At 35.2% G+C, this 25803-nt stretch overlaps 1 protein-coding gene, 1 non-coding gene and 1 pseudogene across 2 annotated transcripts; 1 reads left to right on the top strand and 2 right to left on the bottom strand.

The window, feature by feature from the left end:
- The first annotated feature begins 736 nt into the window (after positions 1-736).
- On the top strand, positions 737-2869 carry LOC149579762 (scopoletin glucosyltransferase-like; annotated as a pseudogene).
- Positions 2870-15154: 12285 nt separating this feature from the next.
- Positions 15155-18996, bottom strand: LOC149579761 (deoxymugineic acid synthase 1-like). Its single transcript, XM_089786821.1, has 5 exons — positions 18787-18996; positions 16638-16813; positions 16308-16548; positions 16031-16210; positions 15155-15733 (listed from the first exon to the last, which is right to left on the bottom strand). The coding sequence occupies exons 1-5, from the start codon at positions 18901-18903 to the stop codon at positions 15506-15508; spliced, it is 942 nt and encodes a 313-aa protein (XP_089642947.1). The 5' UTR covers positions 18904-18996; the 3' UTR covers positions 15155-15505.
- A 6127-nt stretch (positions 18997-25123) lies between these two features.
- Positions 25124-25194, bottom strand: LOC149579760 (small nucleolar RNA snoR60). The gene has a single exon (XR_016358059.1). It is a non-coding gene; the product is annotated as a small nucleolar RNA snoR60 (small nucleolar RNA).
- Between the last annotated feature and the right edge of the window lie 609 nt (positions 25195-25803).

The raw sequence follows: 25803 nt of genomic DNA, 5'->3' as shown, positions 1-25803 counted from the left end.
TTTGTATCTCGTTTCCTTTCAAGATTAATAGTTACATTTAATGAATCTTCCGACTCAAATATTTATTTAACACTTACATTCATAATAGGTCATTGTTTATTTTTCAGAATATATATTTTATTTTTAACTAATTGAATAGATTTTTATAGTTGTATTTTCAAAAATTATTTTATTTGATTATATATATATACATACACACACACACACACACACATATATATATATATTTTATTCAACTTTTATAATTAGCTAACTCTTTGATAAAACCAAAATAACTCGAACTTTTGCTAATATGCCAAGATCAATATTCCACACTTCACCTCCCACATGGACTCTAGCGAGGCCTTGTTCAAGAACAAATCTTATCATATAAAACTTTTTTTTTGAATGATACCTATAAAATCTTTTCTAAAAATAAATTCCACAACACAAATGAACCATCCCCTTGCAAAAAATAACGAAACAAAATTTAAAATCAAATGCTGGGCCCGCACGCCAATTTCCCTGATGTTTGTCTTGAAATATCGTCTTTTACTCAACCATCACTAATGCCATCGGTCCATTTTTCGAAAAGATGCTCTCATTACTAATGTCGAATTCGTCATGCATGACGAAAGCGAAACAAAAGCTCCACAAAAGTTGGTCGAAGCTTATCATATTTCGTAGCAAAGCATCAATAGTTTTATGGTATAGATAATCGTAATTTCATTTTTGCAGTTTCTATTGGTAGGCAAAGATGAGTGTGTTGGAAAAGCTTCATGTTGTGGCTGTGCCATTTCCAGCACTCGGTCACCTCATTCCTCTCTTCGACCTTGCTAAGCTCCTCGCTTCCAACAGCCTTACCATCGGTTATGTCACCACGCCCGCCAACGTCTCCCTGCTGCAAGAACATCTTCATGAAGCTGTTAAACATGATTTTGACATCCGTCTGGTCGCCCTTCCCACGCCCTGTCGTGGAAGGATTACATGGACCAGAGAGGATGGATCTCATTCCCTTGGAGTCGAGCGGTCTCATCTTCGAAATGGCGGAAAAAATTCAATACCATTTCAACGTACGCTTGTATGGAGGAGCAATTCCACCACCAAACGGCAACGCCTCTTGTGTGTATTGTCTATGATATATTTATGGGGTGGGCTATCGATACGGCCCAAAAATTTAACATTGCCAGTTTTCTGTTCAATACTTTTGCCACCTTCGCAATCAGTCTGATGCAATCTATTGTGAAAAATTTAACTATTGCAGTCACTGATTATTAATCTCCTATCGTAAACGATTATTAAACTGCTAAAAACAAATTTTCAGCTAATATTGTAAAATAACACAACTGCAACTTCACTTATAAAATATGGAAAGAAATGCGCAACACAATGAGCACAATATTTTCGGACAAATTGTTCCTAGAAAAACCCCTAAGGCAAAACCAGTTCTACAGATAAGGAATTATATTAAACTTCAGCAAATCAAGAGATACAAAATTCCTTGCCTCTCACTGGCAGAATTTCGACAACTTTCTAATTTGTCCTGCTGATAGTCCCCACTACTATTCCCACACTAACACTGCGCCCTTGCTAACACTGCAAACGTTTCTCCAAACTTCATGTTCTCCAAATGCCCCCTTGACCTCCTTTTATACTATTCTTGTTGGTAAACCAACAGCCGAGATTGATTTACAATCGACAGTTGAGATTAAAACAACTTAGCAACCCTAACCAAGTCGGTTTCTAGTTGTTTCCAAAAGTGGTCAATTAATTAACAAATATTTATTTCTAATCTAATCAATTAGTTAGCTAAACAATTACTTGCTAACTAATAGCAAATGGACAAACAGCTATCCAAAGCTAACAAAACTAACACTATTTTGTCTTCGATATTATAGAACGGATTGGAAAAAGATGGGGAGGACAGTCTTGTGGTGAGCTTCAATCTACCTCTTCTTTTCAAATTTTCTAAACATGAGGTATCCCCAAGTTTCTTTAATCCGAACCTTTCAAACCCCATGAGACGTTTTACGTGTCAGTGTTTTCAGGAGATTGGCAAAGGATCAGGAATGCTGATGAATATGTTGAGCACTTGAAAGTTTTGACGACAAAACCAGTTTGGGTTGTAGGCCCTGTGCATCCACAAAACTTATTTGGTGGAGCAGGAAATGTTAATACGAGAGGGAAAATGGTGGACATGGATGAAAAAGAGTTGGTTTGCTGACTGGATTCGAAAAGCCCTCGATCCGTCGTGTACGTTTCATTTGGAAGCCAGGTCACTTTATCAGAAGAGCAAACACGGGCCTTCGCCAGTGGTGTTGAAGCCAGTGAGCAGCCATTTGTTTTGACTATCAAAATGTACCCACAAATGGAGCCGGCATCCTCAGATCAAATTAACACATTTCTGCCAGAGGGCTTTGTGGAGCAAACAAAAGAGAGAGGGTTAATCATAGGCTGTTGGGCACCTCAGCTTGTAATTCTTTCTTATCCCTCAGTGGGTGTCTTCATAAGCCACTACAGTTGGAACTCTGTGCTCGAAAGAATTTCTCTTGGTCTTCCAATTCTTGCGTGGCCCATGTTTGCAGATCAGAAGTTCAATTCAAAGCTTTTTGCAAAATTGGGTGTAGGAATTCAGTTCTACCAGCACAGAGATGGGATTCCAGAGGAGGAAAGAGTAGAGGAGGTTGTGAGAATGGCTCTGGTTGGAGAGAAAGGAGAAGAGATGAGAGAGCCCACAGAGAAATTGAAGGAGATGGCTACAAATGCAATCAAGGGATCTTCAGCCACAGATTTGACAGCTTTTGTAAATCACGTGTATAGGTGAAATTCCACAATGACAAACCACCAGAGGGAGGCAGAATCAAATCTCATAAATCCAAGGATTGAATGACAGCGTTTATCATTTTTGGCAAAAAATCTGGTCGGTTGTTCAGTTTTTAAGTTCGTTAGATTTGAAGACCGGGGGTTGTTTCAGTAGAACTTAGGTTGACATTAGAAGTTTAATATATTTTATACAAGCTTTGGATGTTCTTAGACATAAAGTGCTGACTATATTCTGATTCTGATGGCTTTAGTTCTATTTCTACACTTCTCAATTGTAGAAATATTGTATTTTGTATGTATATGTTTGATCTTTTTATTAATTATTAATTGAGTTTAAAAACTAGCACTTGTATTCTAGAGGTACAAGAGTCGCCCCATTTTAGATGTCATAATCTTCATTTTGATTTTTGATTCAAATTCATTGTTATTTTGCAATTTATTGAAACTTAAGTAAAAAAATTATTTTCATGAATTTGCATTCTTTATAGGCAAGAAAATTAACAAAGACATAAATGTTAGTATTCATATTTGTTATTGTATTCTATCTATAAACATGTTGTAAATAACAATGCAATGACATTGGTGAATTATTGCTACTTGTGGTGATATTGTGTCTGAAATAGGAAATAGGAACAATTTATGAGATTGGTGATAATGTCCGAGCATATCTCGATAGCTCTTGTATTGAAAATCTAAAATGACAGATTTATAATTCTATTTGCCTATAGGGATCTAAATGCCCACAAAACATACCCATATTAACTATGGGAAATGTCCATTTGATGAAGAGGGAAGTCAATTTGGTGCTCTTTCTCTAAAGCATTGGAAATGCTAAAAGGATGGCCATGAAATGTTCAAATCATATGTCAAAATCTTGGATTCAGAAAAGGGCAAAAACTCATCATATAAAAAATATACATATGTTTTTTAATAAACTTTGGAAACATGCCATGCTGAATTGCAAAATCTTGTAGGTCCTTTTAAATTCTTCTATTATTTTTTAACCATAAGAGTAGTGCTCTACACATTATAGAGCCTTTTATGGTCAAATGATAAATCAATTTATATCAATTATAGAGAATAACAAATGTCTACAAATATTTAAGTTTTTTCCTCCTCCTCAAATAAAAATCTTTATATAATTGTGCCCTTGCTCTTGAAAGAATGAAATCAAATATTCCTAGTCTAGTATACAAGAAGTCACCTTTTCAATTTACATAACAGATACCAAGCCAGAAATAACAACAAATAAGAGTGTATACTACCTAATCTTATCTATGCAATTTCATTCAAATACAAGTGTTGGACAATAATTACTATAGCTTAAAATATTGCAAAAAAGAAAGCTGAAAATGGAAAATCCCTTCTTGGCATAGGTGTCTTTATCCTCAGGTGCTCAACAACTTTAACAAGCTGTTCATCTCTAACTTCTAGTCTTTTTTCTGCTTATAAAATGGAACTACAACTATGCAAAATAGTAAAAGAATTAAAAAAAGTTATTTTTCAAGATTCACTTGTGTGTTTCTTTTTCTAGATTCGATTGAATGTGTTTCTTTTTCTACATTCAATTGTGTGGGTTTTTTACTATAACTATTTCTCATCACACTATGCCATCATCATAGTGGACCTGCATTTATTTAATCCAAAAATATATGTAAAGGCAGTTAATACAAAAGTATATTCAAAAGAAGTTGATTACATAATATCTTTGAACATTTGAACCAGGAGAAAGTAGTTGCTAAGCAGTTGAGATTTTGATTCAAAAATTTTAGTCTTTATCATTTTACATGAGAAAGGAGTACCTAATGGCTGATTTGCTTACAAGAATAGAGGCCAATAAAGATTTTGTAGGTTTTAAACTTATACACTAGTTTGGTTAATCTATGCAAAGGTTTTGTTCCATACAAGTTCTAGAAGATTGCGGAATGTACGCCAAAGTGCAAAAAAATTTCCAATGTTGAAGTGTTTGTCATATCTTCTTTCTTGTTAAAGGAGGCAATACTATTTTACTCCTTGATATTCCATGTCATGACATTGCATAACTATTTCAATTTCCTCTATCTCATTGTCTAGTAGGCTTTGTGTAGAGGCATTTTCTTGCTTGAGTCCCCTTAATATTTCCTATCTATTAGTAGTGACATTTTTGGTGAACTATTTGATATTGTTGGGTACATTTACATTTTCCATGTTGGGTAACTTGCATGCATCCATTGTTATATCTATATTGAATAATCAAATAAGGGATCCACCAAGAGCTAATACAAATATTTTCACATTAAAAAAATGAGAGGATTAAAATTGGTATTACCGTTTTTGGATTTCTAACATTGGATCTAGTTACAATGGAAGAACCACTAATTTCTCTGTAACTATGCTTAGATACTATTGGATCATTATTTTTAGTCTCTGTATTATGCAAGCTTCATGATATTTTCTCTTTATCTAATATAGGCACAATATGAAACCTTAGAGACGAGCAAGTTGAGAGAACAACTAGTTGTTTGTCTCTTGATCTGTTGAACTTACTTCCCTACTAGTGTCTTTTTGCCTCTTTCTTATGATTTTCAATTGATGAGAGATTTTCATTTGTCATTGTAAAAGAATCCTTTGTAGTGGAAGCAATGTTTCATGAATCTTCTTTCTTTGCGGCTAAATAATTGAATATATGTTCTTTTCAACCTAGAATTATGAGAGCAAACCTATGAATTTTTTGTGTTTGTGCAATCATGATGATCTTTATTTGCATACTTGTTGCTACTAGATTGTTCTGAGGACTTCACTCAAGCAATGGATTTAGCAGTCTTGGGAACTCTATTGTCTATGTTGGTACATTGGACCAATAGAATCTTGATCTTTTCTATCATGAATATTACCATTCCTCTCTTTATCAAGATGTAATCCCAAATAGTTGCAGCCAAGGTTGCTCATGCTGCAAGTGGGCTTAATCAAGGCCTCTTTTCTCAGTGTAATAAAGCAACAATATTTACAAAGACGAGGTCTAGTGCAACTCTTTCTAAGCTTACAAATTTTCCCTTCCTTGAAGATTTGTGGGGAGGCACACTTCCATTGCACTTTTTACTTTACCGAGTGTATTCAACCAAAAGATTGACATTCTCATGACTTTGATTGTATTAGGGATAAAAATGAAGGGCCCCAATACCAATCATCATTTCAATCTCAAATTGAGAAGCTTCTTCCAAGATACACAATATACACTTCAGAAGACTTATGGAGTGAGTTTTAGACAAATCAACCTATGCTAGTCATTATGCTAGAATTCTTCCATACTATTACTCTTCAGGCTCTAGTCCCATTTCAAATATATGCTACAAATTCCTTATGGTGGTCAAAAGAAATAGATTATTTTCCTCTTTTCTAGGTACAAAAAACCCTTATCAAATATTTTTAAAACAAAGTCACTTGCCCCTTGAACTAATTAAGGAAGGAAGAAACCTCAAATTTCTCTTGGACACAAATTTTAGGAACCAAAATAGCCTCCATAACTTAAAACCCTTTTTTTGGCATTTAAATATCTTCTCTAGCAAAGATTGCCTAGAAAAATTAAGGGCCATTAACAGTCATTTCAATTTTCATATAGAGAAGTTTCTATTCAGATATCCATATCTACTTAGGCACACAAGACCCTCCCAAATTATGGAGTGATTTTTAGAGAACAACCAATGCCAATCCCACATTATGCAAACATTCCTACACATTGGTCTTGATTAGGTTTGTGCCCCCTTATACAATCAAAGATCTCTTGCAAATTCCTTGCCCTACTACTATGAAACAAATAATATTCATATTCACCTTGGCTTAGGTACAAGCTAACCTTGTCAATTCATTACAATGAAGTTACAAACTATAAAAATATTAAAAAAATTAAGAAATATTTTCTTAGATGGTCCTAAACAAGAATAAACATGCAATAAGAGCCATTTCCACTATCGAGCCTACATTTCCAATATTGAGCCTTTTTCTTATGATAGTTAAAAGATCCAGAAAAGGATACAACGAAGCTTCTTCTCAATTATATTTATAAGAAAAAAGATAGCTATATTTTCATGTGATCTTAGAAAAAAGTTTCCCTCCTACTAGGTTGGTTAGAAGAAGTGGCTTTCCTTCTCTCCATCTTAATGAAATATTATCTCAACTTCACTAGAAATAAGCAAAAAAGGTAACCAAACTCCCAGGCAAGTAAGAATTTTTTAGCAATAGTTGGAAATTTCTAAAACCAATGACTTTAATTTCTTTTTTTCAAAATATGACTATTAAATAAAGTGTAAGGAATTGAATTTTCATTATATTTCTCTTTATTTACAATACTCAAATATTTTTGTTCCAATATTTGTGTTACATGCTTTCTAAAAGGAAACCAAACTCCCAAAAAAGTTGGGAATTTCTAACGAAAGTGACTTATTATTTCAAAATATGACTATTAAATAAAGTACAAGGAATCTAATTTTCATTCCATTTCTCTTCATTTACTATAGATCCATATTTGTGTTACATGTTTTCTTATGGATTACATGCAAATTATTTTGCTGTGAAAGTTAAAAATAATAATATGAATGAGTGATAAGATCATGAAAATACAACTACGTGGTAGTTTGATTCATGCCAGGGCCTACATGCCCTAGCTCGACCTACATCTAGTGCTTGTGTTTGAGCTCTCTAGCAAGCTCTTTGCTGATATTGGGGGGACATCTTTTTGCTAGCTGGGGTGTGCGCTGGTTGGATAGTGGTCTTGGCCATTTTCAACCCATGGGTGGATGCCTTTAGTTTGAGACCTGCCCTAGGTGTGTTCTTGGTGGGGAGCCTATTAGGTTCTACAATTGTGGGGCTCCTACCCTATCTCTTTCTCATTTTGAAGCCCTAGTTCATTTCCATGAGGAATTGAGGTATAGTCTCTTCTTAGATTTCATTCGGAGATATGGAGATGGGTGAGCCATCTTCTTTGTTGCATGTCAATGATAAGGATTTGCCTAGTAAATTCCAAATTGGGGAAGGTGATTCCTTCCCAAAAGGGATGTTTAGATTAAGAAAAGTTAATAGATGTTTGTGGAGATCCAAGAACCGGTCAGTTTTGGTTATTCAACCTATGCAAGTTTTGGAGGATGTCAAATACTGGTGCAATCATACTCTCATTTGCAAATATTTTGGCCTTTGCCTTTCTCTACTAGTGTTGGACTCCTCGGCAATAGATGTGGAACCCAGAAGGAGATATGGAGATTCTGTTAGCAGCTAATAATTTTTTTTTGGTTATCTTTTCAAGCATGATGGATAGGAATAAGGCATTTGAAGGAGGCCCTTATTTATTTAACCAGGTGGGGCTCTTCATCAAGCCTTGGCACGTGGGCTTCAACTCTACTGAGGAGATCCCCTCGTGAGTTCCTATGTCGGTTCACTTGCCGAGGCTTCCTTTCAAATTCTAGAGGGAAGATATTCTTCACTCAAACTCTTTGCTTCATTGAAAACCTATGGGTTTAACTACACAAACTCCAAGTCATTAGGTAATTCCTTTTTCCCGTATTTTTGTAGAATTTGATTTAAATAATCTGTTGCTAGATTCTATGGAGATTTGCATGGGATCATCTTCATGGATCCAACAATCAGATTACGAGACCCTTCCATTTAGATGTATAATTTTCCATGAATATGGTCATTTACATTGCAGATCAATACCCTAGGAACAAGTCTTCCCCCTTGGCTATCCCTCGACCTCTTAGGGTGAACAAGGGAAAGGCTCCTTTATCTAATGGACCTATTGATAGTGAGGGATTTATTCAGGTTAAGTCTTGTAACAAAGGCAAAGGTAATAAGAGAACCTGGATGGATAGACAAACTGATGGCACCTTTAACAAGTTTGATGCTCTTGGTCACTTGGTCTAACAGGAAGGTACTCCAGTTGAGTTCTCTTTTGGGGCCAAAGGTCAACATGAGGTATAAGTTGAAGATGCATAGAAAAAGGATCAGATTCTATCTTCAAGGGACCAATAGGTTGGACAGTTGGCTATTGATTTGCCTCCTCAAGTTCAAGATTTTGGAGACTTTCAAGGGTTAAAGGGTACAAAGGGATTAGTTCTGGTGGCTCTTGATCCCCTTACTCCTAAGGGGACTTCAAATTCTATAAAGGGGAATAAAGCTCCTCCTGTCTTAGGTATCCAGCAGAAAGCCTTCAAAAAGGGGCCTTTAGATAAGCCAGAAAAATTGGTAGGAAGACTGATCAAGAGAAGGTGAAGATCATGGGTGATACTTTGGTTGAGTCTAGGTTTATGAAACCCATTGATTCTCACTTCTCCCACCCCCATAAATGATTGTTTTGTCATGGAATTTTTAAGGGGGTTGAACAACATCCCTAGACAAAAGGTTGTTTGTAGATTAATTGATTCTCAGTCTCCTAATGTGGTCTTTATTCAGTAAACTAAGCTTATAGTTGATGGTTTGGATAATTTTTCTTCATGTGTTTGGCCCTAGGGCTCTTGGCAGGGGGTGGGTGCTTTGAACAATTCGGGGGAGGGGGGGGGGTGGCTTGCTTTTGGAAACCAAGGAAAGTTCCCCCCTTATGGTGGATTTCTAGTTTGTCCTCCATTTCATTAGTTGCCTCTAGTTTTGAGACTACAGAAAGGTGTCTTTTATCCAATATTTATGCTCCTACTAAATTTTTAGTTGTCACATTTATGAGCCCATATCAAATTCATCCGGTCCCTGGATCCATTTCTCCCATGGATTATGGTTGGAGATTTTAATGCTATTACTAGTCTTGATGAAAAACAAGGGGGATTAGCTAGGCAAGACCCATCTTCAAATCTACTCACGAATATGATTGGTTCCTTGAATCTAATTGATGTGAAGCAAACCAATGGTGTCTTTATGTGGAATAATTGGAGATGTGGTGTTGAGGCTATCTCACAAAGGCTAGACTTTTGGTTTCCTATTATTGGATGAACAATAGATGGATCACTAGTTTTGAAATTCTTGACTAGAGGGGCTCTAACCAGTGGCCTATTAAGCTCTCCATTACCTCTTATAGAGTCACCAAAAATCCCTCTTTCAAATTCTAGTTGATGTAGTTAAGAGACCTATCTCTACCAGACCTTATGTTGGATTACTGGTATGAGGGGATGCCTGCCCATGGGATGGCCATGTTTACTTTCAGTAATGTGAAGTATAGGCTTAAGAGATGGAACAAATAGTATTTTGGGAACCTACATGCTTAGAACATAGTTTCTCAGTCGAAGTTGAATAATATTACTTGTTAGATTTAGGACCAATGGTTGACTTTTGATCTGAGTAAAGTTGAATCCTCCACTCTTAAGGGACTTGAAGAGTGGGAGCTTTGGGAGGATATTTCTTGAAGAAAACATATTGTGTTGATTGGATTTAGGAGGGGATAGGAACACTGCTTTCTTTCATAACTCGGTTAAGGCTAAGAGGCAGAGGAATTCTATCTCTTCTCTTGTCTCAACTGATGGAGCTTAGATCTCTTCCTGTGAAGAAATTTCTAGGGAAATTGTCAATTATTTTTCTTATCTGTTTATTAGGGAGGATCTTATTGCTGGGACTGAGGTGTGGGCCATTTTGGATTGTACCCCCCACCTAGTCCCTACTGAGATGAATGGGGCCCTCTTAAGTCCTATCTTGGTACTTGAATTGGAGAAAGTTGTGTTTAATATGAAAAAAGGTAAGCCCCCTGGCCCAAATAGATTTATAATTGATTTTTTTCAAGAACTCTAGGAAATAATAAAGTTTGATCTCCTAGATGTGGTTCAGGAATCAAATAGAAACAAATAGATGCTGAAGTCTTTGAATTCTACCTTCCTGGCTCTCATACCCTAGAAGAAAGGGGCTAATCAGTTGGATTAATTTAGGCCTATGGTGTTATGTAATGTTGTCTATAAGATCATCACCAAATTTATTGCTAAGAGACTCAAACCACTCCTTGGTTCTTAGATCTCTGCTGAACAAGGTGGCTTTGTTGAAGGAAGACAAATTTTGGATAAAGTTGTGATAGCAATGGAGGTTGTTCACTCTATGGCTGCATCTAAGGAGAAAGCTATGTTCATTAAACTTGACATGGCTAAAGCTTATGACAGGGTGAGTTGGGAGTTCTTACAAAAAAATATTTTTGCTTTTGGTTTTGAGGAGGAGTTGCTGAATTGGGTTCTTAGCTATGTGACCTCATCCTCCTTCTCAGTTCTCATTAATGGGGAACCTTCAGAATTTTTTGGTGCTTCTCAAGGACTTTGGAAAGGAAAACCTGTATCTCCCTATTTATTCACTATCATGGTGCTAGGTCTTGACATATTTATAAAATCTCAGGTGAGGTAGGGCCTTATCCAAGTTTGGAGCTGAAAAAATAATTTTTCTTCCTACTCTCATCTTTAGTTTGTGGATGACACTGAGTTGTTGGGCATGGCTAGAATCAATGAGGCAATGAATTTTAGGAAACCTTTGGATATCTATTTGAAAGCCTTAGGTAAGAGAATTACTGATGATAGGTCTTCCATTTATTTTTTTAATACTCCTACACTTATTCAGAGCAGCATTGCCAGAATTATTAGATTTCAAATCGGTTCCCTTCCTTTGATGTACGTTGGGGTTCCTTTGTCCTTGGGATCTTAGTGTAGAGGCTACTGGCAAGGGATTTTGGATAAATTTTAGAGTAAGGTTAGTCACTGGACTTATCGATGGTTATCTTTTGTTGGTAGAGTGGTTCTCCTAAAGACTGTGGTGTAGTTTCTCCCCATTTTATAGGTGTTGTGTTCAGGTTCCCCCTTCCAACTTTGTGAGGGATTTTAATGCTTTATCTTGATAATTCCTTTGGTCTGTCAACCTTCTATCGTCAAAATAGAGCCTATTCAAGTGGGAGTCTATGCGTAGGCTGAAGCATGCTAGTGGCCTTGGTCTTAGATCGATGACTCTTGTTGTCATGGCTTTGGCTGCCAAGCTATACTAGCGGTGGTGCAACAATCAGGATCAAGATTGAGCCAAAATTCTTGCCCACAAGTATTTTCCTGGTATTGATTTCCTTGATGTGCCATGACTTGCTTTGGTGGGTAAAGGTTCTTGTATTTGGAACACTCTCAAGAAGAGAGCCCAACTTATTAAGGAGGGTCTCTTCTAGATTTGTAACAAAAGCTCAGATGCTTTGTTTTGGTAGGACTCTTGGCATGGCCACCCTCCCATTCTCTCTAGCTTCCCCAAGCTTTAGCCTCTTTTCCATACTTTTACTAATGTTGGATGGTTTAAGGTGGAGCATTTTAAGATTGTCAAGCATATGGGTCAGGTGGAGGTGACTTACTAAAAGGACCCTCAGGAGTGGCCCGTGGGTGGTTCTGATGAGGATTTTGTTCTTCTTTCTAAAGCTTTGGAGAGTAGGCTTTGTAGCTCCCTTATTGTGAGGGATGTTTTCGCTTAGAATCCTAGCCCAAAAGGTAAATTTATTGTGGCTCAAGGATATACTATACTTGACAAGAACTTACATGGTCCAGCTAAGGTGCACTGGTGGAAGAAGTTTTGTAATAACTTTTCTTGGCCCAAATATAATTTTTTTCTTATGGTCGTTGACTCAAAAGAAATGCCTTACTTGGGAGAATCTTTGCAAATTAGGTTTTCAGGGACCTTTTGTTTGCGTCCTTTGATTGAATAATGAGGAATGTACCTCTCAGTTTTTTTTTCTTTGCCCTTTTTTGAGGGAGATATGGTATAGATAGTGAGAGGCTTGGTTTCATGGTTGTATTCATGCTATCTCTCTAATTGATATTTGGGAAAGTTTGGGTAGACCTCCAGTGAAGACTTCTTTCCTACAAGTAGCCTTGACAGTTGGGCCAATTTTCATTCTTTGGAACCTTTGGGTGGAGAGGAACCACAAAATTATTTGTGACTCCAAATTTGGAAGTTTTCAATTGTGGAAGATGATTCTTAGTAGGCTTCAGGAGAGTATTTTTGTAAAGTGTGATATGTCTGAACATATTGATCCTGGTGATCATGCTATTGCGAGGAATTTAAACCTGGGTGATAATGGATGAAGATGCACTCCTAGAATAATACCTCGCCATGTCAAGCAATGGGTTTGAAGTGATGGGAGGTAGACTCCTCCCTCGACTAGGATCTTGAAGATTAATATGGATAGTTCTTCTTGGTGGAACCTTGGATATGCTGGCATCGGGGGTATAGTAGAGGTGATGATGGTGGTAAAGTTTTTCACTTCTCTATTTACAAAGTTCAACACTCTAATAATCTTATAGAGGCTCTTGCTATTAAGATTGCTATTGAGAGATGATGTTCTTTAGGCTAGAAGAGGATCATCTATGAGTCTGATTCTTAGATTATTGTGGATATGTTGAATAACCAAAGTTTGGAGGATGTTAGTTGGCAACTAGCCTCTTTAGTTAGAGAAACTCTAAGTCTTTGCAGTTCCTTGGACTTTGTCTCCTTTTGTCATATCCCTAGAGAATAAAGCAGAGTGGCTGATTTTTTGGTGAAGTGGGCTTCCGAGAATGTGGATGGTTGGGATATTAGTGGTAGGGATGAGTTACCTTTTAAGTATCGTGGGACTGTTGAACAACTGTTATTGGAAGACATGAATATGTAGCACTGTTGTGAGCCTTTGGCCTTTTCTTTGTACTTTGGATTTGATTGAATAAATTTTTACCCCTTTTTTTCAAAAAGAAGAATAAGAAAGTTAAAAATAATATTTTTAAGTGTACCTTTCTAAATACTTTGTATTTTATTAATGAATCTCACATGATGAATGTAAAAAGAATATTACTTTATTCTATATATCTCTTGTTATGATTTGAAGTCCAATTGATATATATATTATCAAAATTATTTTTTCTATCAAAAACTTATTTGGTAAAAATCCATTTACATTATAAATTAAATATTATATATATAGATAGATAGATAGATAGATAGATAGAGAGAGAGAGAGAGAGAGAGAGAGAGAGAGATACAATATTTGATATTATTACTTATCTGGTAAAATCCCATTTACATTAAAAAGTAAATTATATTTTAAGTTTTTTATGTCTTATACTATTTGATAATATATAATAAAGGTATTCTATAAAGTTTGATTTTTATATTATTTATTAGGTTTACAATTTTTAATTTGATTTTTTAGCTAATAACATAATATAAAATTAAAATTAAAATTTTACTAGATGCTATGGACCACGTCATTGAATAGATTAAAAAATAGAGGATCATGTCAGATATATCATTGAATAGATCTAAAAGAATTAGAAAAAATGTATAAGACTTTAACTTTCATCTGTTAATTTTCTAATTTTTTTAATGATCCTAATTTACAAAATATAGATGATTTTTTAACTTTAAACTTTAGACACCTTAATTTTAACTTTAGCTTTTATATTTTATTTTCTAATTTTTTTTAAGAATCTTAATTTGCAAAATATAGATGATTTTTGATCTTTAACTTTAACTTTCACCTTTTACCTTTTATTTTTAAGAAATTTGATAATATTCTTATTTTTTAAGGATCTTAATTCACAAAATATAGATGATTTTGTATTTTTATTTTTGTTGAGGACTTAGTTTCTATTTTTCAATAAGAGGAGATCCCATGAAGATTTTTTTGGCTACATAATTCTTCGAAGATTGTTTTTCGCTACATAATTCTTTCAAACTTTTTGTTAGAAAGTAGGAGTCCCTATTATGTTTGCATGTTATGGAGCTAAAAAATTTCTTTTACTTTAAAATGTTCCTATTAAAATGAACCTTTTTGAAAGGTCAACTAAAGCTAATATATGTTATCACCATCAAAATAGACTAAGAATTCTATTAACTTGAATCTTTCTGGAAGTTAAACTAAAACTAATATATGTTATCAACATTAAAGTGGATCAAGAATCTTATTAAATCAAAGAAGACCAATAATCTTACTAAGATATTTGTAATATATACTTGCTTATAGATTATATAGTTTAGTATTTTATTAATGAATCTCACATAATGAATGCATAAAGAAAATTCCTTGATTCTATCTATACTCTTGTTAAATTAAAATATTTTTCTCAGTGACTGAAGCCATGCTTCAATGCCTAATATATATGATGTCAAAAAGAATTATTCTATAAAAAACTTATTTGGTAAAAATCTATTTACATTATAAGGTATATATATATACACCGCCCGAGTAGCAGAATTGGTTGTTAGGATGGGGCCTCCGTAAGACAGCTGTAAGCTGTGGTGGGGTTCTCAAGTTCTTGCTTAAAGTTAGCAGTTTTACACAATTCATACTATTATATGCAGTTATTTCTGAAAAAGATTGTTTTCTTTTTTCCATCATCATGGAGTATGGTATTACTATTTGATCATTCAATTTAGATAATCTTTTCCACCGTTATATTAGAATTGGAGCAAGATGGTACAGTGTTTTTGTAAAGGATCTTACATTGCAATGACAAACTCCATATTACAATCTTTGATAATAGGCAATAGAAAGGGACTCCAGCTGCATTGCAGGTGTACACTCGCTCTTTCCAAATTTATGCCCAAGAAAAATGCATATCTCAATGAATCTATTCCTATAGTATGCTTTATAACGGAAATAGTGATGGGATTGATGAAATCAGAGAACTAATGGAGATCACTGAACCTCAAGGCTCAATATATTTTCCTTAACAGAAAGGTATACAATATTTTAAAGTTGCAATAAACTCGTGGTCTTGCATTAGATCTCTCCATCCCAAAGCTCTTCAATGGTCTTGTAAGGGCTAGTTGTTGAATTTACAAGCTCATCTCCCTTCTGATTCTTCCTCTGCTCAACCTTGCCCAGTTTCTCATGGTCTTCTGCAGTTAAACACCAGTCAAAAATCTGGAGATTTTCTGTTATCCTCCGTTTATTAAAGCTCTTGGGGATCACACAAACTCCCTGCTCTATTCCCCACCTCAACATAACCTGCAAATAACACACAAAGTAATATATTAACAATGTCATATTATATATTCTGGATTCTAGTTTCTGGATTATGTCCTAAGTAAGATTGAAGATGTTCTCCTCTGTTATTTCCTATCAGTACTCATATTCAGCAGAAAATCCGTATAATTTAAGTTAATTAACAAATTAACAAAATTATTTGACCTCGATCGTTTACCGATAATTAATAGACAATATTGTTTTTTACATCCAAACCATAACAACAAACCATATGAAGTAAGAGATTCAAAAATCGAAGAAGACACGAGAAGTATATACCTGTGCTATAGACTTTCCATGCTTTTGAGCGATTTCCTTAATCACAGGGTTTTCAATCACTATAGGTGATCCCCATGGAGAGTTTGGAGCTCCAAGGGGAGACCATGCACATACTTGAATGTTCTTCTTACTACAGTATTCTCTCAGCTTTTTCTGTTGCCACATTGGGTGCATCTCTACCTATCATGCATTCCACCAGTTTTGATCAGTTATTCAACTTTTTAGTAAAAATCTAGATAACTAAACTTTGAGAAAAAACTCTACAGTATAACATTACCTGATTGACAGCCGGGGGAATTTTGGCATATTTCAGCAAATCTTCAATCTTTTTACAGGAAAAATTGCTCAAACCAATGGCTTTGGTGAGACCCAATTCATAGCATTTTTCCATGCCTTGCCATGTAGATTTGATATCCACAGGCAAAAAGTCTTCCTCCCTTGGTGGAAGGGTATGTCCTTTCCTTAGCCTTATAGGCCAGTGTATCAGATACAAGTCTAAGTATTCCAGCTGCAAATTCCTGCAATTATAACATTTGTTATGTATCTACATGAAAAAATTGATTCTAGGATAAAATATAGATTGTGAAGAAGGTGTAGATTTATATACTTGAGACTTTTGGTGACAGCAGCAACAGGATCGTCATGTTGATCATCCCAAAGTTTAGTGACGACAAACACTTCCTCCCTTTTGACAACACCGCTTTGGAAAGCTTCTTTGAGACCTGCTCCTAAGGCACCTTCTGAACCATACATGGCGGCTGTGTCAAAATGTCTGTATCCAACCTGTATTCGAACAAATACATTTTTATAAGTTTTAGAGTACAGACAAATTCTTTTTCATCACCCCTTTAAAAAGAAGTGTTCCTAGTGTGAGTTTTTTAATCAGAAAGCTTCATTAAAGAACGATTAAGCTGGTCAAGAACATTTTAATTTTTGGAAAAGAGAAGTCAATATAATTAGTATTATTTGTGCAATTTTGTTGATATCATTATGGAATGATCATTAAAATGTTTGTGCGACAGTAATAAATCAAATGTTTAAATCCTTTGATTATGAAAGTGAAATAGAGACATTGAACATTTTTGGTCCTTCTCTGTATAATAGATTTTACAACATTTATCTTTATTATGTAGAAGACAGAACAATAGCAATAAACACTCAAGTCAGATTTTACAACATTTAGATTTTACAACATTTATCTTTATTATGTAGAAGACAGAACAATAGCAATAAACACTCAAGTCAGATTTTACAACATTTATCTTTATTATGTAGAAGACAGAACAATAGCAATAAACACTCAAGTCAGATATAAAAGAAAAAAATTCAAAAAATCATCAAAATTTGAAATACATTGATTTGCTACTTTCCTATTCACTCAATTTGATTGATAATCAGCATTAGAAAATAAATTAATTATCAACTGTACAAAGTGGGCACAGGCACACTGTCCTCACACCGAAGGCCATCTAACATAGTCTGTATTAGCCACTCTTAAACATCATATAGTAATGGAAAAGTAAGTCAATTTTGACTACTTAATATTTTTAGACTAATATTGAAACCTTAGTGTGTGATATTTAAGCCATCCAATCTGAAGCTATCTATACTATTCACATTTTGATTGCGGTCACTTTCTATCTGTTATAAATGTTGCAGCTAACTCTATGCTGCAGTGAAAACAACCATTTAATATCTATTTCCTTATAAATTGAGTAAACTCTATATAATAGAGCTCTGTTTTGGGTTTCTCCACTGTACCAAAGTTTTCTAACTTGGTATTAAAACCTTAGGAAATGTTTCATGTGCATCAGGCTCCAAATAGATCATCATCTGTGCCATAGTGAGCTGCCTACACATCTAAGGGATGGATCTGTTGTGAGTAAATGATATAAGATGTGGGCTTTGGTAGAATCCAGGATATTGCTGTAAAATGGATGCATTTTGCTGGCTCCCTATATCTACTCTGTTTTGTCTGTCTTTGTGCTGCCCCATTTACTAATAAAGTGAAGGTTTCAGAAATTTGAGGACTGTGTTGCTTCAAGCTTTCTCTATTGCTATTTGTAGTACAGTTAGGAGGTTGGCATTTCCATCTTTTTTAGGTGAAGGTATCGTATAGGCTGATAGATTTGTGGCATGCACTTAACAACTTCTCGTGGATCCCTGTTTCTGGTTGTTGTGAGGTTCATTGATAGTTTGAGTTTTTGGTGTAACTATAATAGTGATTCCAACAAATGATATTAGAATATTAGATTATGGGTTCAAATCTTTTGAATCATGCTAAAGGAAGATTGTTGGGAAGTTGGTGCTTCCATCCCTTCGAAATGAAGGTACTGTTTAGCATAGACATAAATTTGTAATGTGGGGCTCAAGCGAACTTTTGGTATAACAATAACAGTGATTCCAACATGATTAATCAACCATTTTGACAATAACTAAAAAAGAAATAAAAAATTATTCAATAACAAGAGAGTTCAATAGAAGAAGAACAGTTTGACCTTTGGTTGTCCACAAAATGATCTAACAAAGGAACTATATCGGAAGGCAATCAAGTAACCATTTTGACATTAAGGATGACAACATTATTTTGAAACTGGGTGAGGTAGATAACTGGATTGGGTCTCTCGTCCTCAGTACAAAAATTTTCAACTATTGGATCGCTTGATATTCAGTTTGGAATTAAAAGTTCAAAACTTTAAAAAAACTATTGTTGAAAAAAAAGAATTGAATGAAGCAATTTTTAGATATAAGCTAACCTGAAGAGCCACAAGGACAGCTGCCTTGATCTCCTCATCCTGAACAGCTGGAACAGCAGTGCCAAGCCCAATTGCAGGTATTTTGTTTCCTGTATTCAATTCTAAAACATGTCCCATTTTTACTCCCGATTTACGCACAGAAAAGAATCGATGTCTAACTTGACAATAAGTTTGTTCCTGTATCAAGTTTTTCAGTAGCAATTTAATACCACCACAGTTTGACATTTTGTAGTGATATCATTAAGCAATTCAAGGGGAAATGCTACACGACAGTTTATCTCTTCAACTATGCCGGCGTTGAATTGAATTTTTACACCTTCTAGATACTTTGAAAGGATCGATTCACCCATGTGCAAAGAAGAAAAGAATTCAATTAAAAATACTATTCAACGATCAGAATTGATATTATTTAGGATAAAGTAAATTACCGAATCGACAATGTCCGCTGTTCAATTATTAAAAAAACAGTCTGAATTGATAAGATGCGACATGCCAATGTAAGCGGTGATGGAAACGGATTTTGGGAAGAGTAATTGTGGGGTTAGTCAAAAAGGTTTTACTTTTCTTACATATTTTTTTTTAGCAAAAAGAGGGGTAAAAATTTATTAAGACAGAAAGGAATACAACAAGGAGAGCTCAACAAGGAGCTCGATCCTGAGCAACAAGATCATCAAATTCATGCACCATCTCAAAGGACAATTGCCTCCTATCCCTAATATTCCAACCCGAATCATGACTAGATGCCCATTTGGCTAAACAATCAGCAGTTCTATTCCATTCACGAGGAATATACATGAACCTAATGAACTGAAAAGAGGAAGAGAAGAAAAGAATCTGCTTAACAACAGTGGCCAGCTGCCAACTAACATCTTCAAGCTCTTGTGAAGAAAGCATGTTCACCAGCACCTGGGAATCAGACTCACAGATAATCTTACTCCATCCCTGCAAGCAACACTGTTCCACAACATATAAAATAGCCTGAGCTTCCATGAGATTGTTAGTATAATCACCCTTATGAACTGAGAAGAAAAATTTAACATCCCTAGAACTACAACGAGCCACTCCGCCAATACCAACCGGACTAGGATTCCCACGGGAAGAACCATCAGTGTTAATTTTCAGAACTCCACAGGGAGGAGGAGTCCAATGCCCATCCCGGTTAACCCGACCCTTCCTCTGATGGTGAAGCTGCCTGGACATAGAAGGAAACCTATGAGCTGCAGCCCCATCCTGCAGATGAAAATTGAGGCGATTACAGATAGCAAGATCAACCGGATCCATACCCCCATCAAGCTCACACTTCACAAGAATAGTTTCCTGAAGAGAATGTGATATTTTCCACCAAAGATGCAAAACACCAAGCCGAACATCTTGGAATATGCGACGATTCCTCTCCAACTAGATATGCCAAAGCATAAAAGATGGGCCAGCAATCCAAGTAGCATGGAGAAAAGAAGACTTGGAGGGAGTAGTACCCAAGTGGGCCCAGAACTCAGGCAAAGAGGAAGCATGCCGACAAGAGCAACCCCAAGCGCTCCACCAAAGGTGCCATTTCTGAGTAGAATAGGAGCAATGGAAGAATAGATGGGAGACAGACTCCTCTCCATTACCACACAAAACACAATAAGAGGGGCCCTAAAATTCATGTTTACAAAGATTATCCCAGGTAATACAATGGTTGTGAGCCACTAGCCACATGAAAAAATTGCACTTGGACCAAGAAACTTTATTCCAAACTTGCTTCCACCAAGGGACCTCAGCATCCCCAAATAATTGTCTAGTTATCTCTTGATACCTAGCAGAGACATGATATTTACCAGACAAGGTACCGCCCCAAGCCAAAACATCTGGACCAAGAAAAGAAGAACATTCTCTAGAGGCCAAAATTTGAGAAAGTTCCTAACGATCCATGTTTGTACCTCCAAGAGGCCAATCAGAAGAATGCTTCCATCTGTAACCAACAACAAGTCCCATTGATAAGGAGTCTTCTAATGAGCCACTTTATCCCATCCAGCGGCAAGAAAAGAGTCACAAAGAGGCTGAAGATGAGGGTATATGGATAAAATGGAAGGGAATCCATCCCAAGCATCAGACCAAAACAAAGCTTGAGAACCTCTTTTACATATCCAAAACAGACCCCTCTTTACCAACATCGCACCTATCTTCAAAGTATGCCAAACCATTGAGCCACGACCTTCAAGAGAAAGTGCAGAAATAGAGCAAGGCAGATTTGTCATGATTATGGTCATTTACTACGTCAGTGCCCCCATAACTCAAGTTTCAAAGGAGTGGATGGTTCTACAGCTAGCAATACTGGTGGTTTGGCAGATACTACAAGGAAAGGACAATCTCAGATGGCTAATACTACCAAGGGGATGAATCCGCAAGATGCTACAGGTAAGGGTAAGGCTCAAATGTAGGATAAGGATGGATTTACCCCTATTCGTCCTCGTGCTAAGGGCCGTGGTCAAAAGAGGCCTTTGAAAGAAAGATTATCTGATTTAGGTTTTAACCACTTTGAGGTGCTGGATAGTATGGTTCTAGAAGAGGGTATTCCTCCTCCTATCTCTTTTGATCCAGTTTGCCTAGATGAGAGATCTGTTCCTAATGATGCTTGTGGGGCATCCCAAGTTGTAGTACATCAAAACTGTGAGGTCCCTGTAGCTCCTGTGACAGAGGCTCTTGTGACTCCTACAATGTTGGAGGATAATGATGTTGTTTTAGCTGACTTCGTTAAGGATGTGCTACCATCAGGTAAGGGAAAGGGTTCTCCTCTCCCCTTGGGGTTGATTTCTTGACCCTTTAAGCGAGCTTCTTCTACTCCTCTAAGGAATTATTATAAAATTATAGATATTTTATTATAATAATTAGTGAGGGTAAGGCTTAAGTTATAATAGTTTAATTGAGTAATAACTAGCAATGGTATCTTAGTGTGCAATGGGTACAGGGATCAACTAAGTAGTTGTCTCTTTTTCAATATTTGTGTTAGCCTCTCTATAATTTACTATGCCTCTATCAATCTATCTCTCCCTCTCTTTCTTTCTTCTCTTTGTGTCCCATATGTATCTTCCTAGATCTCTTTCTATCTTTGCCTCTTGATCTATATCTATCTCTCTATCCTTTTTCTACCATCCTCTCACTCTACATTCATCTAATTTTAGATACTTTAATTAAAGAATTTAATAATATATCTTTATCTTATTTACTATCAGTAATAGTAATTTTTTTTTGGAGTTTTATAAAAAAAAATTTCCAAAGGTAAACTAACATGAACATAAAAGCATTAGAAGGGTAATCATCTAATTCAGGTAAGATTAGACCGAGCTCTTATATCGGGTGATTGGTTTAATAGTTTCAATTGTTCTTTGTCTTCCATCACCAAGATAGGGTTTAGTCACTTTCTGATTTCTTTGTTAGCTGAGCATCTGGTTGTCAAGCTTACCTTTCCTATTAGCTTTGAAAGGATGAGGATAGAATACCACAATTTTGATACTCTAGTCTAGGACCGGTGCAATGTGCAAGTTGAAGAGTCAGGTATGTTTAGGATTGCTAAGAAACTCAATTATGTTAAAAAAAAAGTCAAAGTTTGGAACAAGGATAAATCTCTTTCTATCTTTACCTCTTGATCTATATCTATCTCTCTATCTTTTTTCTACCATCCTCTCACTCTATATTCATCTTTATCTCTATCTTCCTCCCTCCCCTTTACATGTTTATATTTTTTCTCACCTCTCTCTCTCTCTCTCTCTCACACACACACACACACACACACACACACACACACACCATGGCCTTTTTGGTAAACAATTTAAATAGACATTCATGAAATTAGATCTATATGACTATTTTAAAAAAATTATAAGTTAATTTTAGATATATTAATCAAAGAATTTAATAATATATCGTGATCTTATTTACTATCAGTAATAGTAATTTTTTTTTTGGATATTTGTAATATATATATATATATATATATATATATATATATATATATATATCCCAAAAGTAAACTAACATGAACATAAAAGCATCGGAAGGGTAATCGTTTAATTTGGCTAAGATTAAACCAAACTCTTATATCGGGTGATTGGTTTAATAATTTCAATTGTTCTTTGTCCTCCATCACCAAGTTAGGGTCTGATCACTTTTTGATTTCTTTGTTGGCTGAGCCTCTAGCTATCAAGCTTAGCTTTCCTTTTAGGTTCAAAAGGATGAGGATGGAATAGCCCAATTTTGATACTCTAGTCCATGATTGGTGCAATGTACAAGTTGAAGGGTTAGGTATGTTTAGGATTGCTACGAAACTGAATTATGTTAAAAACAAAGTCAAAGTTTGGAACAATGAGACTTTTGGAGATATCTATCACCAAAAGTTGACATTAAAAATTGTTTGGATGAAGTACAAAAGGAAATTCAAAGGGATGGGGATTCTCAAGGCTTTAATGATGAGGAAAAAGAGTTTCTAGTGAAGTATCATGATATTGTGACCAAAGAGGAGCTTTACTGGAGACAAAGATCTAGAGCCCTCTAGTTGATGGTAGGAGACATGAATACCATGTTCTTCCACCTCATTCTGTCAAGACATAGAGCTTTCAAAAGGATTTAAAATATCTCTACAGAGAATGAACATACTCACATCGATGGGGATATTTAGAAGGCTTTTGTTGATTTCTGCTCTAATCTTTTGAAAGAAGATTCAAATCTTTGTCCTCAAAGTCAAAAACCAGCTCCTAGCTTCCATTCCTTCCATTCTAGATGATAACACTAGTAAAATGTTTGTTGTGATTTTGTATGTGGATGAAATTCAAAAAGTGATATTTTCCTTTGAAGGTGAGAAGTCATCGAGTCCTGATGGTTTCCCAATGTTCTTCCTTCAACACTTTTGGAAGATAGTGGGGTTGGAGGTGTGTGTGATAGTTAAAGAGTTTTTTGGATCTAGAAAGATGCTTAAAAAACTCAACTCAACTTTCATACTGATGATCCCTAGAAAAGAGGGTTCTAGAATAGTGGAAGCTTTGAGACCTACAAGCTTGTGTAATTCCATCTTTCTAAAGTGGTGACCTCAAACATTTTATCTATATTATCTTCTATCATTTTATCTCAACAGAACGGTTTTGTGTTGGGTAGAGAAATTCTAGGTTCAATTATCAAAGTCCACGAGGTTATTCATTCCACTAATTGTTCAAAATGTTATGGTTTCCTACTAAAACTTGATCTATCTAAGGCTTATGATAGAGTTGATTGGGAGTTCTCTTTCAATTTTTTGAAATACTTTTGCTTTAGGAATCACTTCATCCATCTTGTTTGCCAACTCATTGGGACTTCTTCTTTAGTGGTCATTGTTAATGATTCTACTTCAAAAAAATTCAAACCATCCAAAGGTTTGAGACAAGGAGATTTACTTTCTCCCATTTTTTTGGCGATCATGGTAGAAACCCTTGGCAGATTCATCAATGCTTGTCTATCTGAAGCATTGATTTCCAGTCTTAAACCTTCTTCTCATGGCCTAACTTTCTCTCATGAGAAATTTGTTGATGACATTGTCATTGTAACACCTCTCTAGGGAACCCAAAAGAAATTAACCTAAAGTTTCACTAAGTTTTCCAAACATTTTTCTTTGAAAGGTTATAACAACAAAAGATAATATAGCAGAAGCAATCACTAGTAAATTTGGAATCAATTTTTGATGAGTTATGGTCAAAATTTCAACCCAAGTTGGTTAAAATTTTGACCAAGCAATTCGTGGCAATTGTTCTCATCAAAACTATCAAGAATTGGTCAAAATTTTCACCAAAGTTTAGTCAAAATGTTTTTATAATTGGCGAAAATTTTGACCAATTCTTGGTAGAAAACTATCAAGGATTAGTCAAAATTTCCACGAATGTTTTGTCAATTTTTTTTTTAATGTTGTATCAAGCAATTGTTTCTTATCCAAGCCATTTAATTTGCAACCTTTTAAATCTCTTCAAAGATAAAGTTGGAGTAGGAAAAATTTTCTTCTCAAAGGTGTCCTTTGATTGTAAAGCATCCTTTCCATTATCTGTTCAACAAACAAGACATATCTAGTTCAATAGATAATGGAATGGAAACTTTACAATTAGAGGACACCTTTGAGAAGAAAAAATCTCCTGCTCCAACTTTATCTTTGCAAAGATTTAAAAGGTTGTAAATTAAATGGCTTGGATAAGAAAAAAATGCTTGGTACAGCATAGAACAAATGGACATTTATGCATAGTGTTCCATCAATAATGTGAATGATGCAAATGCAGCCAAATTTTTTGGGGTCAAAGCCACCAATAATAAATGACTCCATACTTAGTAATAAAATGTTACTTGAAGTGTTAGAAAACATGGGTGACATCATCCATAATGTCTTGAAGGGGAATCCAAGTATATCATCCTTCACTTACTATCATGTGATCAAAACAGTTTAAAGACCAAAATATTTACAATAGCAATATATTAGGAACAAAGAAAAAATATTATCAAAAAATTGTAATTGTTATCATCCAAATGCAATATCATAGAGTATGACAAGACAACTCTAGCACTCCCAAAAGCAACAAATATGGAGTTGGGAGATAAATTTTTTATATATAAATAAGATATATGTCATCTATATCAAAATAGAATGATTATTCTACACACACACACACACACACACACACACACACACACACACACACACACACACACACACACAAACTCATACAATTAGTGAGCACAATCATTTACTTATTACAATGCCATTAACATATAGTTGAAGAAACAAACTATTTATACCATAAAAATATCAAAAAGTACATAGATGATCAAGGCACATCATATTTCACTTACCAAAAATCATGGACAAAGTTGAAAGATCAAAACATTGACATAAAACACACTAGAACACAAGTACTCCCAAAAAAATTAGCATGTAAGATTGCCAGGTGACAATCTCACATGACACAATTGAGATTTATGACATCTAAACTCACCACAGAATGGTAAAACCATATGTACACACAAAAATAG

The sequence above is a fragment of the Cupressus sempervirens genome, chromosome 1 (genome assembly GCF_028749045.1).
Source record: "Cupressus sempervirens isolate cs-2001-9-10 chromosome 1, ASM2874904v1, whole genome shotgun sequence".
In the NCBI taxonomy this organism is placed as follows: domain Eukaryota; kingdom Viridiplantae; phylum Streptophyta; class Pinopsida; order Cupressales; family Cupressaceae; genus Cupressus; species Cupressus sempervirens.
Note: the sequence above shows the minus strand (reverse complement) of the source record. Positions and strands in the feature narration are given on the sequence as shown.

What these genes read in the sequence shown, in the direction of transcription:
- LOC149579761 (XM_089786821.1), bottom strand. Translation starts at nt 18,903, where the DNA reads ATGGGACATGTTTTAGAATTGAATACAGGAAACAAAATACCTGCAATT. An exon ending in TTCCCCCGGCTGTCAATCAG is followed by an intron (nt 16,211 to 16,307) that starts GTAATGTTATAC and finishes AATGCATGATAG; the next exon opens with GTAGAGATGCACCCAATGTG. An exon ending in ATGGAAAGTCTATAGCACAG is followed by an intron (nt 15,734 to 16,030) that starts GTATATACTTCT and finishes TGTTATTTGCAG; the next exon opens with GTTATGTTGAGGTGGGGAAT.